At 41.9% G+C, this 18,317-nt stretch overlaps 1 protein-coding gene across 1 annotated transcript; it reads right to left on the bottom strand.

Annotated features, from left to right (window-relative positions):
• Window positions 1-1,617: 1,617 nt before the first annotated feature.
• LOC120064964 (14-3-3 protein beta/alpha-1-like) lies at window positions 1,618-17,895 on the bottom strand. Its single transcript, XM_039015576.1, has 6 exons — window positions 17,767-17,895; window positions 5,108-5,408; window positions 4,650-4,773; window positions 4,155-4,318; window positions 3,756-3,851; window positions 1,618-3,625 (listed from the first exon to the last, which is right to left on the bottom strand). The coding sequence occupies exons 2-6, from the start codon at window positions 5,399-5,401 to the stop codon at window positions 3,569-3,571; spliced, it is 735 nt and encodes a 244-aa protein (XP_038871504.1). The 5' UTR covers window positions 5,402-5,408; window positions 17,767-17,895; the 3' UTR covers window positions 1,618-3,568.
• Between the last annotated feature and the right edge of the window lie 422 nt (window positions 17,896-18,317).

Raw genomic sequence — 18,317 nt, 5'->3', positions numbered from 1 at the left:
ACTGCTGGTCCATTCCTGGGGCTATTCAATCAATTTTGATATTTGGCAATCTTTTGTTGGTATAGCAAAATAACAATTTCCCCCATTTATCTTCATTGTGGTCAATGACTGCACTTCAGGATGTATCTAGTGCCCTGATGCTTCATTTCAATTTCTAGGTTGTGTGCAATACTATGTAGCCTAATTCAAGAGCCCATTATAGAAAGGACCAAATGAAAGTAGAACGCCTGAGGAATAGATTAAGTGCCCTATTCAATCAGATCCGCTTTCAGACATCAGCATAGCGGTTGTTTTCGCAGTGTCAAAGGTGAGCTGCGCTAGAGCTGTCAAATCCAAAAGCAGCTCCTGGCATTATACCTAAAGTGGACATTGCCATTGGCTGCACGGAGTCGCATTAAGAGCAATCCCATGCAGCCTTGTTCACAAGTTCGAACAGTGGAATGCGACTTGTAGGCCTAATCTACTCCTCAATTAGGTTGATAGAAATCCTCGTTCATCATTTCAAATTTAAGCGTCATTTCTACACTGCTCAAAAAAATACTTTTGAATGCTGGCGGTGCTTTCACTCTAGTGGTAGCATGAGACGGAGTCTACAACCCACACAAGTGGCTCAGGTAGTGCAGCTCATCCAGGATGGCACATCAATGCGAGCTGTGGCAAGGTTTGCTGTGTCTGTCAGCATAGTGTCCAGAGCATGGAGGCGCTACCAGGAGACAGGCCAGTACATCAGGAGACGTGGAGGAGGCCGTAGGAGGGCAACAACCCAGCAGCAGGACCGCTACCTCCGCCTTTGTGCAAGGAGAAGCACTGCCAGAGCCCTGCAAAATGACCTCCAGCAGGCCACAAATGTGCATCGTCGCCGCCATGCTACCACTAGAGTGAAAGCACCGCCAGCATTCAAAAGTGACCAAAACATCAGCCAGGAAGCATAGGAACTGAGAAGTGGTCTGTGGTCACCACCTGCAGAACCACTCCTTTATTGGGGTTGTCTTGCTAATTGCCTATAATTTCCACCTTTTGTCTATTCCATTTGCACAACAGCATGTGAAATTTATTGTCAATCAGTGTTGCTTCCTAAGTGGACAGTTTGATTTCACAGAAGTGTGATTGACTTGGAGTTATATTGTGTTGTTTAAGTGTTCCCTTTATTTTTTTGAGCAGTGTATATAGCCTACACTTTCTCATTCTGAACATCTAATGCGAGCAGGAAGGTGTGGCTTAATGACAAGGATCAAGAGCAGCTTCTCACCAATTTGACAGCTCCAATGCAGTTACACATTCGACACTGCCAAAACATCAGCTATGTGGGTGTTGGCTATCCGGTTAATGCTTGATCTGATTGAATCTTCTTTGGCTGCATTTACACAGGCAGCCCATTTGACATTTTTTACACTAATTGTTCTTTTGACCAATCAGTGAAAAAAATATCAGATTTGAGCTGTAAGTGCCAGTGAAAATGCAGCCTTTGAGGTGTCGTGCAATTTCTGTCAACTAAATAAGTAGCCTGTTTTAATTGAACATTAAATAATGCTTATCAGACTAAGTAAAAATGTATGCGGGAGTGTTTAACTCTGTCAGACAAACCACTCGTTACAAAAACAAAACAGGACAATTTGGAACTGATAAAACTTTTATTTCACTTTAAATTGTCTTTTACACTTTCCTGATAACATGTAGGGTGAAACTAGAACTGTTTTAAAAGACATACAAATCTAGTATTACGTCAATAACCAGGGGTTGTTTTTTTTGTGTATTTTTGTTTTAATGCTATTCAAAATTTTCACAACCACGTGCGTGCTAAGCAATATAAACCATCACAGAAGCAAACTTTAGGCAGAATACTGGTCAGTAAAAACAAAGCAATTGGAGATACCAGATATACAGACAGGCTCGGTTCCACATTCACTACTGCATTTTTTAAATTAAGCGTAGAATAACTGCCATTTATTCAGCTAACGGGGAGATTTTTCTTCAGTGCATGAAACATTGTCTTCAGCAAGACTGAACCAGATGAATTCAACACCTAAGTGGAATGTTATGGTGATGACAAAGTATTGTGACACTGAGTGAATTCAGCTACTTCTTCAAGTTCCTTGCACTACTCCAGAATCTAACCCATCCACTGACCGCATTCCACTACAATATGGTCTCCTCTGATAGACTCCAGACTTAAGTCTGGAGATACACGAAACTAAAGCATCAATGCCATCTCCGACTATGACACAACTTACATTAGGGGACTTGCTTACACACTCTTCGTGGGCAAGAGCATGAATTCTTAGATATCGTTTCCTTTATGAAATGATATCTAACTTTTGACTGGTCAGTTGGGACTGTCAGCATAAGGCCTTCAAGATAGGCTTTAATAACCAATATATAAAAGTTCAACGTAAAACAGCTTTAAGGTGTTTCTTTGCAAGCAGGTTAACAACACAATTTAAGAGATTTAAATGTACTTTAAAAGGGTTTACAATTTACAGTTTTGAACCAATGTGCGAGTCACTATTAGGCAAAGCAAAAAAGTAACATTTAAGAACAAAATAGTATCATTATACTAATGTCAAACAGCACCTTTATGTCAAATGTTCTAGTACATAACATTAGGAGAATGCTCCGGTTTGTTCAACAAAAATGTATAACATCTTGAAGGTAGACTCAGCGAAATGACATCGATGCAGAAAGTTAACAGCATAGTGGGTCTATTTCTGCAACTAAGAGCGCTGAAGTGGGAGCTCAACTTTTACTCTGTTTTGGTCTCGTACCTACCACACAAACAATGTGAAGCAAACCTGTGCGCATGCACAGATACTGTGTGACCGTGTAAGACCAAAGTCTTGCTCATCTCAATATCTGCAGTGCTGCGTGTGGCAACGTTATTTCGCTGAGTCTACCTTTAATGTTAGGTTCTAATGGAATGTTTTTTTTCCTTTTCAGCTGGACATACATTGAATGGCAAAACCTAGAGTCCCTTGTATTCATTTTAGTTCCAGATCCAAAATAAAATGTACAATACACAGCAATATGCATGTTAGTCAGTGTCACAATACAACCTCTTCTACCATTCTCTATGAGGCCACAGCAGAATTGCACTGCTACATACAGTACTGAATTTTAGCGACCAGAATTTGTGATTATGTGGAGAAAAACTAAGCATCACAGTGTTTGTTGAAAATAAACGGACAGTTTAATGACCTTTTTGAATAAAAACCAGCAATCGCCAGTACACTAGCAAAGCAAAAAAGGATACTATCAATGCATATCTTGCTAGGTGAAAGAACATATCTTTATGAAATGTTAGGAGAGAATCAAAGGGGGGGGGGGGGGGGGGGCGAATGGCCTTGCCACTCAACCAGGTAAATGTATTTTTCTTTTATCCTCACAAAACAATACTCTGCTTGTTAACAACTGAGCATATCTGAGAAAGGGCACAACTGGTAGGTCAGGTACAATTCATGCTGCTTGTCATACAGAAAGGGAGGGGGCTGGATGGAGCAGGGATGTATGAGCTGTATATGTGTAAAATAAAGAAAGAATAGTGTGGGTGGATTAACAGTGATGTGCAACGCCTTTAGTTCTCCCCTTCGCCGCCATCCCCCTCGTCACCCTGGTTTTCTGATGTCCACAGCTGCAGAGGGAAAAAAACAAAAAAAACATTGGATTCATACACTCGAGGCATTCAGTTCCAAGTCTATCGAACGATAATGCATTTGAATGGCATGACATTGGCAAGGCGCATATTGGCTGTAAGTACTTACAGTGAGATTGTCCCTTAGTAGCTGCATGATCAAGGTGCTGTCTTTGTAAGAGTCCTCGTTCAAGGTGTCAAGCTCGGCGATCGCTTCATCGAAAGCCTATAGGGAAAACAGGTATATGGAAGGGGGTAAAAAAAAACATGTTTTATAAGGCCCAGAATACCACAAAATAAAATGCCTCCAAAACACTTTACCAATTGACAAAGCTTGGTACTCCAGATGACACAGCACCATCACAATAGTCTATTTTTTCATTTAAATATTTGGCAAACGCCAACAGCACAAGCACCGGTGTTAAAGAGCAGGTTTGTGTAAAAAATCTGAGCAGGAGGGGCGTGTCTGTATCACGCAGGCACTGCAGTGTGATGGTGGAATGCGTGTGAGAGTATAACGGTGCCCCACCGCCTTCGCCAAACTGCAGGCCTGCTCGGGGGAGTTGAGGATCTCATAATAGAAGACGGAAAAGTTGAGAGCGAGGCCCAGCCTGATGGGGTGTGTCGGCTGCATGTCCTTCTTGCTGATGTCAAATGCCTCCTGGTAGGCCTGCTGGGAGTTCTCCACTGTGGCTGTGATGGTGAGAGAAGAAGCCCAATGAATTAACACCATTCACTCATCATGCTTTTGTTGAAGAGAATTAATGTTTCATTTCACAGAGCATCTCCTGTATAATGGATACTGATTGAACATTGTCTAGATATTATGTACTGTGGACATCAAATCAGGCCAGTGATGATACCACTTAAGCCTTAAAAAGCACTGCAAGCAGCAGATTATAAAAATATAGGTTTTGCTTATTTCCATGATAATCAGAGGCTGAGGAAAAGTGGCCAATTAACGATCATGGGTTCTTGGCAACAGTGTGACTCGGAAGCTTCCTCAGAACAGAGATCTACTTACTCTTCTTTGAGTCTCCAGATGCCACCTCAGACAGATATCTGTAGTAGTCACCTTTCATTTTAAGGTAGAACACCTTGCTTTCTGCCTGAGTCGCATTGGCAATGAGGTAATTGTCGAGGAGTGCCTAAAACCAAGAAAAGGGGTTGATTGGGTGTCAGTCAACTCCACTCTTTCAACACACAGGACCAAACAAAAGATTAACCAAAAATAGATGCTCTGCAACCTTGCTTTGGTGTCAAATTCATTCCAGCTCACATTCACGCTAAATGAAAAATGCTTGTTGTGTAAATAGGGCATTTTCCCTGTACAATTTCCACTTCCAACCACATTCCCAAATTGCCTGGACTCTAAATGAATCTAACTCTAGCCCCAGTGTCACATTATATCACCCCGTCCCCATAGCATCAAGGGACTCCTTTAAAAGCGATGGCCAAACTAGCAAGCTCTCGCTCTCTCACCAGCACATCCTTGCAGATGTCCTGCAGCTCGGCCTCAATCTTCTCGCGGTATTCACGGGCCATCTGCTGCTTCTTCTCGTTGCCCTCGGTCTTCTGCTCGATGCTGGAGATGACGCGCCAGGAGGAGCGACGCGCCCCCACCACATTCTTGTAGGCCACCGACAGCAGGTTGCGCTCCTCGTTGGAGAGCTCGCCGCCCTGCTCCGTCACCGCTTTCATCGCCGCCGCCATGTCGTCATAGCGTTCGGCCTGCTCGGCCAGCTTAGCCTTCTGTACCAGGTCGTTCTTGTCCATGTCGAGGCTGTGAAATGGCACAGAGTTATTGTGGTCATAGTCACACCAAGCAACAGTTATTAGTAGTGTTAGGAAGTATGAGGTTACCCATTCTACAATCCTAGTACTGTGGACCCAAGGGGATGAACATTTTTGATCTAGTCATATACTAACAGACCCGATTAGATGCATCTGGTGTGCTTGTGCTGGGCTAGAACATTAATGTGCACCTCTGTGGGTCCTGAAAAGTTTTTTAATGTTCTGATTTTATTAATCAGTTTTATCATGTAGCCTATTGAATACTCAGTAATTAGGCGTAATAAAATGTCTAACAAACCAATAGCCTATTAGCACAGATGTCTCTCTCAGCTAAGGGAGTGCCTCATTTCTGACTGATAATGATTAGGATTTTTAAATATGCATTAATATACAGATATAAAGAAAACCCGATAGCATGTCCAGAGATGTCTGTGTGTCCGGGTTGGGGTCAATTCCATTTCAATTCAGTTAATTCTGGAAGTAAACTGAAAAGCAAGCAAGACTGAATTTAAATGGAACTGACCCAAAACCTGCAAGTGTTCTTCAAATGGAAAATCACTGAGTATTCAATAGGCTACATGATCAAATTGATTAATAAGCATCATAAAACTTTTCAGATACCAGTCAGGAACTATTCCCTTACATGCAAACCACAGCGGCCACATTCCGTGCACGAGCGTTGCAAAATAAATGTACCAGTCAAAAGTTTGGACACCTACTCATTCGATGGTTTAACTTGATTTTTTGTTTGTACTTTTAACCCTTTTTCTCCCCAATTTCGTGGTGTCCAATTGGTAGTTACAGTCTTGTCTCATCGTTGCAACTCCCGTACGGACTTGGGAAAGGCGTAGGTCGAGACCAAACCAAGCCACACTGCTTCTTGATACAATGCCCGCTTAACCCGGAACCAGCCACACCAATGTGTGGTGCAGTGTGTGGTGCGATGCAGTGCCTTAGACCACTGCGCCACTCGGGAGGCCACATTTTTACTATTTTCTACAATTGTAGAATAATAGTGAAGACATCAAAACTATGAAATAACACATATGTAGTAACCAAAAAAGTGTTGAACAAATCCAAATATATTTTTTATTTAAGATTATTCAAAGTAGCCACCCTTTGTCTTGATGACAGCTTTGCACACACTTGGCATTCTCTCAACCAGCTTCATGAAGTAGTCACCTGGAATGCATTTCAATTAACAGGTGTGCCTTGTTAAGTCAATTTGTGGAATTTTTTTCTTCCTTAATACGTTTGAGCCAAGCATTTATGTTGTGACAAGGTAGGGGTGATATACAGAAGATAGCTCTATTTGGTAAAGGTCAGTTAATACGGAACATTTCTTCAAGTGCAGTCGCAAAAACCCATCTTCCATCAAGACCCAGAGTTACCTCTGCTGCAGAGGATAAGTTCATTAGAGTTACCAGCCTCAGAAATTGCAGCCCAAATAAATGCTTCACGGAGTTCAAGTAACAGACATCTCAACATCAACTGTTCAGAGGAGACTGCGTGAATCAGGCCTTCATGGTCGAATTGCTGCAAAGAAACCACTACTAAAGGACACCAATAATAAGAGAGCAAATGGACAATAGACAGGTGAAAATCTCCTTTGGCCTGATGTGTCCAAATTAGAGATTTTTGGTTCTAACCATCGTGTCTTTCTGAGACGCAGAGTAGGTGAACGGATGATCTCCACATGTGTGGTTTCCACCATGAAGCATTGAGGTGGTGGTGTGATGGTGCTTTGCTGGTGACAATATTCTTAATTTATTTAGAATTCAAGGCACACTTAACCAGCATGGCTACCACAGCATTCTGCAGTGATATGCCATCCCATCTAATTTGCGCTTCGTGGGACTATCATTTGTTTTCCAACAGGGCAATGACCGAACACACCTCCAGGCTGTATAAGGGATATTTGACCAAGAAAAAAAGTGATGGAGTGCTGCATCAGATGCATGCCCTGGCCTCCACAATCACCCGACCTCAACCCAATTGAGATGGTTTGGGATGAGTTGGACCGCAGAGTGAAGGAAAAGCAGCCAACAAGTGCTCAGCATATGTGGGAACTCCTTCAAGACTGTTGGAAAAGTATTCCAGGGGAAGCTGGTTGAGAGAATGCCAAGATTGTGCAAAACTGTCATCAAGGCAAAGGGTGGCTACTTTGAATTATCTAAAATATATTTGGATTTGTTGAACACTTTTTTGGTTACTACAGGATTTAATGTGTTATTTCATAGTTTTGATGTCTTCACTATTATTCTACAATGTAGAAAATAATAACAATTAAGAAAAACCCTTGAATGAGTATGTGTCCAAACTTTTGACTGGTAGTGTACATGTTATTCAACCATTTCACCCACACCGCTCACAGGCCTGAACGAGCGTATGCGTAGCCAAACGATAAAATACAACTTGTCTCTTTTTGAGACACTTGACACGCTGGACGTCCCACCTCCCCCATCTACTCATTGGTTTGCAGGAGCATACAACATCACGTGGGTATTTGAAAGATGACCGAGGAGAGACTAATCATAGACAACTAAACTCAGAGAGCATCATTTAGAGGTCATATGAATTTAAGATGTTAATTATTCTGCCATTTTCAAAGTCATGTCCCCCCATCCTTGACTTTTCTTTAATAAGTATATTCAAAACACTGTGGTTGTTAGAATTTCACTATCAAAGTTTGTTATAAGCAGTTTTGAGGACATGCAATTTTTCCCCCTTGCACTTGGCTGCCATCTGACAATGTCCCATGGCTCCCGAGTGGTACAGCGATCTAATGCACTGCATCTCATTGCTAGGCATCACTAGGTTCGATCCCGGACTGTATCACAACCGGACGTGATCAGGAGTCCCATAGCACAATTGGCCCAGTGTCGTCCGGGTTAGGCCATCATTGTAAAATAAGAATTTGTTCTTAACTGACTTGCCTAGTTAAATTAAAATAGATAGAAACTACGCCCTAACCAGTGGTCCAACAGTGGTCTTCGGCGCCCAGGGAACAGTGGGCTAACTGCCTTGCTCAGGGGCAGAATGACAGATTTTTACCTTGTCAGCTCAGGGACTGGCCCAAAGCTGTGAGAACAATATTTTTTGTGAACAAATGTTTCATTTTGGCGTTATAATAAGGTTGGTAGCAACTTGGAAAATCGCTTTTTGAAATCTGTTGAAGCTCAAGTCGACAACAAAATCCACAATGCAAATGCTCTCTCTATGGGCTGGCTGGCTAGGTAGCTATCAAACGTAACTACACAAAATAATACCAAAGACAATATCAGTTAGTGTAGTTTTAGGCAATTTTACAGCTATCAATTTAGGAGTCTACAATCTCACCATGTTCAACCAGCAGATCAATGTGCCTTACAGAGTGGTCTAACATTCACAATGGTAGATATACTTTTGAGGAGATGGGAAACGTTGCCCATGCTACGTCAACGGGCTGCGCAGTGCATTCTGGGAAATTCTGGGACAAGAAGCACTCTCCTTCAAGCAGTGAATGGGAATCTATTGGTTATTAGCTCAAAAACCCAACATTAGCACACATTTTGGCAACAAGAATACAAAATTACAAATCTTTACCGAGATATGAGAAAAGTACTCGCTATCTATAGTATCGTATAGCTTTGGAATGGTGACATTACGTACTTTTGAGGAAAATAGGCACGTTTCTCAACATATACACTGACTGACAAAGTGAACGCGATTGGTCGACAGTCTGCTGGGTGGGGCGTTACACGTTCCTTCATTCATTGGATTCCTATCTTCTTTCTATAATACACTGCTCAAAAAAATAAAGGGAACACTTAAACAACGCAATGTAACTCCAAGTCAATCACACTTCTGTGAAATCAAACTGTCCACTTAGGAAGCAACACTGATTGACAATAAATTTCACATGCTGTTGTGCAAATGGAATAGACAAAAGGTGGAAATTATAGACAATTAGCAAGACACCCCCAATAAAGGAGTGATTCTGCAGGTGGTGACCACAGACCACTTCTCAGTTCCTATGCTTCCTGGCTGATGTTTTGGTCACTTTTGAATGCTGGCGGTGCTTTCACTCTAGTGGTAGCATGAGACGGAGTCTACAACCCACACAAGTGGCTCAGGTAGTGCAGCTCATCCAGGATGGCACATCAATGCGAGCTGTGGCAAGAAGGTTTGCTGTGTCTGTCAGCGTAGTGTCCAGAGCATGGAGACGCTACCAGGAGACAGGCCAGTACATCAGGAGACGTGGAGGAGGCCGTAGGAGGGCAACAACCCAGCAGCAGGACCGCTACCTCCGCCTTTGTGCAAGGAGGAGCACTGCCAGAGCCCTGCAAAATGACCTCCAGCAGGCCACAAATGTGCATGTGTCTGCTCAAACGGTCAGAAACAGACTCCATGAGGGTGGTATGAGGGCCCGACGTCCACAGGTGGGGGTTGTGCTTACAGCCCAACACCGTGCAGGACATTTGGCATTTGCCAGAGAACACCAAGATTAGCAAATTCGCCACTGGCGACCTGTGCTCTTCACAGATGAAAGCAGGTTCACACTGAGCACATGTGACAGACGTGACAGAGTCTGGAGACGCCGTGGAGAACGTTCTGCTGCCTGCAACATCCTCCAGCATGACCGGTTTGGCGGTGGGTCAGTCATGGTGTGGGGTGGCATTTCTTTGTGGGGCCGCACAGCCCTCCATGTGCTCGCCAGAGGTAGCCTGACTGCCATTAGGTACCGAGATGAGATCCTCAGAGCCCTTGTGAGACCATATGCTGACACATGCACATTTGTGGCCTGCTGGAGGTCATTTTGCAGGGCTCTGGCAGTGCTCCTCCTTGCACAAAGGCGGAGGTAGCGGTCCTGCTGCTGGGTTGTTGCCCTCCTACGGCCTCCTCCACGTCTCCTGATGTACTGGCCTGTCTCCTGGTAGCGTCTCCATGCTCTGGACACTACGCTGACAGACACAGCAAACCTTCTTGCCACAGCTCGCATTGATGTGCCATCCTGGATGAGCTGCACTACCTGAGCCACTTGTGTGGGTTGTAGACTCCGTCTCATGCTACCACTAGAGTGAAAGCACCGCCAGCATTCAAAAGTGACCAAAACATCTGCCAGGAAGCATAGGAACTGAGAAGTGGTCTGTGGTCACCACCTGCAGAATCACTCCTTTATTGGGGGTGTCTTGCTAATTGCCTATAATTTCCACCTTTTGTCTATTCCATTTGCACAACAGCATGTGAAATTTATTGTCAATCAGTGTTGCTTCCTAAGTGGACAGTTTGATTTCACAGAAGTGTGATTGACTTGGAGTTACATTGTGTTGTTTAAGTGTTCCCTTTATTTTTTTGAGCAGTGGATATTAACTACAACCTAAAACCTCTTTTACCTTGGAATATTGAAGTCTCATGTTAAAAGGAACCACCAGCTTTCATATGTTCTCATGTTCTGAACAAGGAACTTAAATGTTAGCTTTTTTACATGGCACATATTGCACTTTTACTTTCTTCTCCAACACTTTGTTTTTGCATTATTTAAACCAAATTGAACATGTTTCATTATGTATTTGAGGCTAAATTGATTTTTATTGATGTATTATATTAAGTTAAAATAAGTGTTCATTCAGTATTGTCATTCAGTCCCCGCTGTTCCATAAGGTGTTTTTTTTTTTTAAATCAAATTTTACTGCTTGCGTCAGTTGCTTGATGTGGAATAGAGTTCCATGTAGTACTGGAACTCCCGGGTGGCGCAGTGGTCTAGGGCACTGCATCGCAGTGCTAGCTGCGCCACCAGAGTCTCTGGGTTCGCGCCCAGGCTCTGTCGCAGCCGGCCGCAACCGGGAGGTCCGTGGGGCGACGCACAATTGGCATAGCGTCGTCCGGGTTAGGGATGTTTTGGCCGGTAGGGATATCCTTGTCTCAGTATGTAAAATGTAATAAAATGTATGCACTCTACTGTAAGTCGCTCTGGATAAGAGCGTCTGCTAAATGACTAAAATGTAAAATGTAAATGTACTGTGTGCCTCCTATAGTCTGTTAAGGACTTGGGGACTGTGAAGAGACTCAAAGTCGACCGATTATGATTTTTCAACGTCGATACCGATTATTGGAGGACCAATTTTAACTTAATATAATCGTTTTAATCCTGTATTGAACACATATCATCCCGTCTTCAATTGTATCGATTATTAACGTTAAAAAATACCTAAAGTTGTATTACAAAAGTAGTTTGACATTTTTTGGCAAAGTTTACAGGTAACCTTTAAGATATTTTGTCGTCACGTTTGAGCAAGTTGGAACCGGTGTTTTTCTGGATCAAACGCGCCAAATAAATGGACATTTTGGATATATGTCGACGGAATTAATCGAACAAAAAGGACCATTTGTGAAGCTCGTCAAAGGTAAGGCATGAATTATAATTTTATTTCTGCGTTGTGTCGCGCCTGCTGGGTTGAAATGTTCTCTCTTTTGTTTACTATAATTGCTATGCTCAGATAATAGCATCGTATGCTTTCGCTGAAAAGCCTATTTGAATTCTGACATGTTGGCTGGATTCACAACCAGTGTAGCTTTAATTTGGTATCTTTCAAGTGTGATTTAATGAAAGTTTGATTTTATAGTAATTTTCATAGTAATTAATTTTAATTTGGCGCTCTGCATTTTCTCAGGCTTTTTGCCAAGTGATACAGTAGCGTCTTGCCTAAACTCAGATTTCTGGATATAAATATGAACTTTACCGAACAAAAAATACATGTATTGTGTAACATTAAGTCCTATGAGTGTCATCTGATGAAGATTATCAAAGGTTAGTGATAAAATTTATCTCAATTTCTGCATTTTGTTACTGCTCTCTTTAGCTGGAAAAATGGCTGTCTTTTTCTGTGACTTGGCTCATACTTAACATAATCGTTTGGTGTGCTTTTGTCGTAAAACCTTTTTGAAATCGGACAATTTGGCTGGATTTACAACAAGTGTAGCTTTAAAATGGTGTAAAATACTTGTATGCTTGAGGAATTTAAATTATGGGATTTCTGTTTTGAATTTGGCGCCCTGCAGTTTCACTGGCTGTTGACGAGGTGGGACGCTACCGTCCCACATACCCTAGAGAGGTTAAGGCAGAGCATCACTTTATTACAGACAGACTTCTCCCCATCTTAGCTACTACTGCAGCAATATGTTTTGACCATGACAGTTTACAATATAGTGTTACTCCAAGCAGTTTAGTCACCTCAATTTGCTAAATTTCCACATTAATTATTACAAGATTTAGTTGAGGTTTAGTTAACGATTTGACACAAATACAATGCTTTTAGTTTTAGAAATACCCACTCAAACTAACTGCAGCTCTTTGTTGAGTGTTGCAGTCATTTCAGTCGCTGTAGTAACTGACATGTATCATGTTGAGTCATCCGCATACATAGAAACTCTGGCTTTACTTCAAGTCAGTGGCATGTCGTAAGTAAAAATTGAAAAAACAAGGGGCCTAAACAGCTACCCTGAGGAATTCCTATTATATTTGATAGGCTTCCAATAAAGAACACCCTCTGTGTTCTGTTAGACAAGTAACTCTTTATCCACATTATAGCAGGGGGTGTAAAGCCATAACACATATGTTTTTCCGGCAGTAGACTATGATCAATAATGTCAAAATATGCACGGAGTCTAGCAAGACAGCCCCCACAATCATTTTATCATAAATTTCTCTCAGCCAATTCAGTCATTTGTGTAAGTGCTGTGCTTGTTGAGTGTCCTTCCCTATAAGCATGCTGTGTGCCCTTCCCTAAATTCTGTTGTTAATTTGTTTACTGTAAAATAGCATTATATCTGGTCAACAAAAAATATCCAGAGGTTTACTAAGGGTTGGTAACTGGCTGATTGGTTGGTTATTTGAGCCAGTAAAGGGGGCTTTACTATTCTAGGGTAGCGGAATGACTTTAGCTTCCCCCCAGGCCTGGGGGCACACACTCTCTAGTAAGCTTAAATTGAAGATGTGGCAAATAGGAGTGGCAATATCGTCAGTAATTTTCCATCTAGATTGTCAGACCCTGGTGGCTTGTCATTGTTGATAGACAAAAAAAAATTCACCTCTTCCACTCTGACTTTACGGAATTCAAAAGTGCAATTCTTGTCTTTCATAATATGGTCCGATATACTTGGATGTGTAGTGTCAGCGTTTGTTGCTGGCATGTCATCCCTAAGTTTGCTTATCTTGCCAACGAAAGTCATTAAAGTAGTTTGCAATATCAGTGGGCTTCGTGATGAGTGAGCCATCTGTTTCAATAAATGGAGCCACGTTGGCCTTTCCCCCCAAAATTTCATTTAAGGTGACCCAAAGCTTTTTACTATTATTTTTTATATAAATTTATCTTTGTTTCATACTTAATTGCCATACCTTTTGCCTCATCCCTCTCAACCATACAAATGTTTAATTCCTCATCAATCCACAGGGATTTAACAGTTTTAACAGTCATTTTCTTAATGGGTGCGTGCTTATTAGTAACTGGAATAAGTCGTTTCATAAATGCGTCAAGTGCAGTGTCTGGTTTCTCATTACACACCACAGACCAGCAAATATTCTTTACATCAACATATGAAACTACAAAACTAATTGTATGACCTCTTATACACTATATTAGGCCCAGCCTTTGGAACTTTGGTTTCCCTAGATATGGCTACTATATTGTGATCACTACATCCTATGGATTTGGATACTGCTTTAAAGCAAATATCTGCAGTGTTAGTAAAAATGTGATCAACACATGTTGATGATTTAATTTGTGCTGTTTGTAACTACCCTGGTAGGTTGACTTACTGATGCAAGTTGCAGGCACTGGTTACAGTTTTAAGTTTTTTCCTGAGTGGGCAGCTTGATGAGAGCCAGTCAATATTTAAAATCACCCAGAAAATACATTTCTCTGTTCATATCACAAACTCAGCAAAAAACCAAACGTCCCTTTTTCAGGACCCTGTCTTTCAAAGATAATTAGCAAAAATCCAAATATCTTCACAGATCTTCACTGTAAAGGTTTTAAACACTGTGCTTGTTCAATGAACCATAAACAATTCATGAATATGCACCTGTGGAATGGTCGTTAACCTGTCTAGGACTGGGGTTCCGCTACCGGAACAGGTCAGTAATCCAGAGCAGAGTCCGAAAGGTATAGAACGGCAGGCAGGCTCAGGGCAGGCAGAGGTCAGTAATCCAGGGTGGTGTGACAAGGCACAGAATGGTGTGGGGGTGCTTTGCTGGTGACACTGTCAGTGATTTATTTAGAATTCAAGGAACACTTAACCTGTCTGGGAACGGGGTTTCGCTAGAACGGGGACCTGTTGGATCGGAGGGTGAGGGCTAGGGCGATTCCCCCCAGAAATGTCCGGGAACATGCAGGTGCCTTGGTGAAAGAGTGGGGTAACATCTCACAGCAAGAACTGGCCAATCCATGAGGAGGAGATGCACTGCAGTATATAATGCAGCTGGTGGCCACACCAGATACTGACTGTTACTTTTGACCCCCCCTTTGTTCAGGGACACATTATTTCATTTCTGTTAATCACATATCTGTGGAACTTGTTCTGTTTATGTCGCAGTTGTTGAATCTTATGTTCATACAAATATTTACACATGTTTAGTTTGCTGAAAATAAACAGTTGACAGTGAGGACATTTCTTTTTTTGCTGAGTTTACATTATCACGCATTTCACATATTATCCAGATACTGACTGTTAGCACTTGGTGGTCTATAGCAGCTTCCCACAAGAATGGGCTTTAGGTGAGGCAGAGGAATTGTAGCCATATTACTTCAACAGTATTTAACATTAGATCCTCTAAGGTTTACAGGAATGTGGTTCTGAATATAGACAGCAACACCACCTCCGTTGGCATTTCTGTCTTTTTGGTAGATGTTACAACCATGTATTGCTACCACTGTATCATCAAATATATTATCTAAGTGAACAGAATATGAATGTCATCTGTTACAGATGAATTCTAAATAAATCACCAACAGTGTCACCAGCAAAGCACCCCCGCACCACCTCCTCCATGCTTCACGGTGGTAACCACACATGCGGAGATCATCCGTTCACCCACTCTGCGTCTCACAAAGCCACAGCAGTTGGAACCAAAATTCTCACATTTGGACTCAGATCAGACCAAAAGGACAGATTTCCACCGGTGTAATGTCCGTTACTCGTGTTTCTTGGCCCAAGCAAGTCTCTTCTTCTTATTGGTTTCCTTTAGTAGTGGTTTCTTCGCAGCAATTCGACCATTAAGGTCTGATTCACGCAGTCTCCTCTGAACAGTTGATGTTGAGATGTGTCTGTTACTTGAACCCTGAAGCATTTATTTGGGCTGCAATTTCTGAAGCTGGTAACTCCAATGAACTTATCCTCTGCAGCAGAAGTAACTCCGGGTCTTCTTTCGCTGTGGCGGTCCTCATGAAAGCCAGCTTAATCATATCGCTTGATGGTTCTTGCGATTGCACTTGAATAAACTTTCAAAGTTCTTGAAATGTTCTGTATTGACGACCTTCATGTCTTAAAGAAAGGAGAGAAAGAAGTGATCTCATCTTTGTGGTTGGGAGTGGCAAGGGGGAGGGCTTGGTGTATGTGTGTAAATGGGAAGGTGCACAGCACACAAGGAGCCAAGACACAAAACGACAACATGAGAACAAACGCTCATAAAAAAATAAAGTGATTCTTGTGATACAGACATTGATTGAATTAATTTGATATATTGCCTAGCCCTAATTTTAAGATTCTAGGAATGCCATACAGGCCATCATTGTAAATAAGAATTTGTTCTTAACTGACTTGCCTAGCTAAATAAAGGTAATTAAAAATAAAACAAAAACACAGTATAAATATACCTTTTAACACTTTCAGCATTTTTCTATGGTGAGAGGCAAGGAACCCCTTTCTCTGGGACAGTAACACAAATTCAATGTTATAAAGAAAATCTTGTCCACATCGGAACGGCTAAATAATGCTGACATAGGACAATATAAGATCAGCTTGGTAAATGTTAGGTATTATATTTGAGAAAATTGGCCATTATGATTGGCCACAACTAAACAAATTCCAATATTGTGGTTTTCTGATAATTTATCTTTTAAACACAACATTCTTAGAAATATCGATTTGTCCCCATTGGGGCTCTAGAAAGTTTAAGCCATAATCAGAAGACTTTCTTCTTCTAAACAACCATTATAGGAAATTAACCATATAACTTTTACGTGAAACCCAGCTCTAGACGCAAGGCATGTTTTCAAAGGACATACATCCCTAAAAAATAACGTGAAGTAGTGACAACGCAGCAGGTGATCTTAGCTTTATTGTTTAACCAATGTATTATTATTATGGCCATGTATAGTTATACGGCTCGTGGCCATGTTATCTCAAATCAATTTCGACTATGATAAAGTCAGATTTGCTCACAATGGCTGTGTCACTTGCGCCAGTTGAGATCAGTTTATTTTAAAAACATGGTATACTATGACAGTATGGTATCCTACATTACCAAGGCTATGTCTTAATTGTCACTGTGTTTTACTATGGATACAATTTCCTCCAACATAACCATCTTTCAACCGTTAGCAAATACTCGCTAACTAGTTATGATCACGGATGTCAAATTTAACGTCCATGGCGGAAATACTGCAGCATTGCGCTATAAAATCGGTAGCCAACCTAATCGCTAAAGCGTTAGCTTGCTAGATTCCAGTCCGGCATTGAAGATGGAGCTGGAGAGCTAGTAACGCCCTCTCTGTCGCATTCCCTTGCGGAATTTTAATATGAAAGCTGCCGTTAGCAAACCAGCTAACGTTATCTAGCAACAGTTATAGTAATTGAATGCTAGTTGGATATACGAAAATATCATTTAATTCGTAGCTATTAAACACCAGTGTCATCGCAAAAACCTGTACATTGCAGTACATTCACTTGTAAAATTAGCTGGAGATAGCGTCATGTTAGCATTAGCTGGCTAGCGCTGGTAAGGTAGCTACTGTAAGTCTTGATTTCACGACGACCAGGCAGGGAACATTAGCCTTGCAAAAAAATTATCATAGTCTAGTGTGGATATATACATCAGCATTACGGTACAATTTTGGATTTTGATTCATATTTCCTAGGGCAGATCTGAGATCTCCCCTACGTGGTTTACAATAACCTAATTCCTAGCTAGCTTGTGAGCTCTAGCTCGCTATTCAATCACACGTCTCGGCCTAAATCCTTGTACCCAGCCCCAAACCACCTTCCGCCACAGATAGCGATTGGAGACATTGTTGGGTTATTATGAACCCACAATTACCGCTCTTACCCAGGAGATAATAATATAATCAAACTTATGCAAGTGAACTCACATTTAGCTTGTATTTTGAATCCTGCTTTTTCTCTAAACGATGGGAGTACCAAGCTGTCCTCCGTTCGCTGCTCGGGATTTTCAGGGCAGTACCACTTCCGCCTGCGCTAACACTTCCGCTTCCTCTAAACTCCCCCCTCCCCCCGCCAGTATCTATGGTAACAGCACTCCGGGGTTTCCTAAGCATTTTGCAGGGTAGTTGACGTCATAAAGAGTATGCGAGCCACTATGCGATGACGTAAGTGGTCACCATAGTTACCGTCCCCAAGCAAATGCTTACAGTCCCATGTAAAGTGTAAATCATAGACCACAGATGTTGAGACAGGATAGTCTGGCTGTACCGTTTATATAAAGTTGCAGGAGCGTCACAATACTTTTGAGCTAATATTATTGTAACGACCCTGTGTTTATAAGCGCGGAAATGTAATGAAACAGGCAGGGAGCAGGTCTCGAACCCTCGACCTCCTAGCCCGAGGTCCGGCGCGCTATCGACTGTGCCGCAAAAGCATGCTCGAGCGGCAGAGTCGATTTCCGCGCTTATAAACACAGGGT

The sequence above is a fragment of the Salvelinus namaycush genome, chromosome 20 (genome assembly GCF_016432855.1).
Source record: "Salvelinus namaycush isolate Seneca chromosome 20, SaNama_1.0, whole genome shotgun sequence".
NCBI lineage: Eukaryota > Metazoa > Chordata > Actinopteri > Salmoniformes > Salmonidae > Salvelinus > Salvelinus namaycush.
This window is presented reverse-complemented; position numbering and strand designations above follow the sequence as displayed.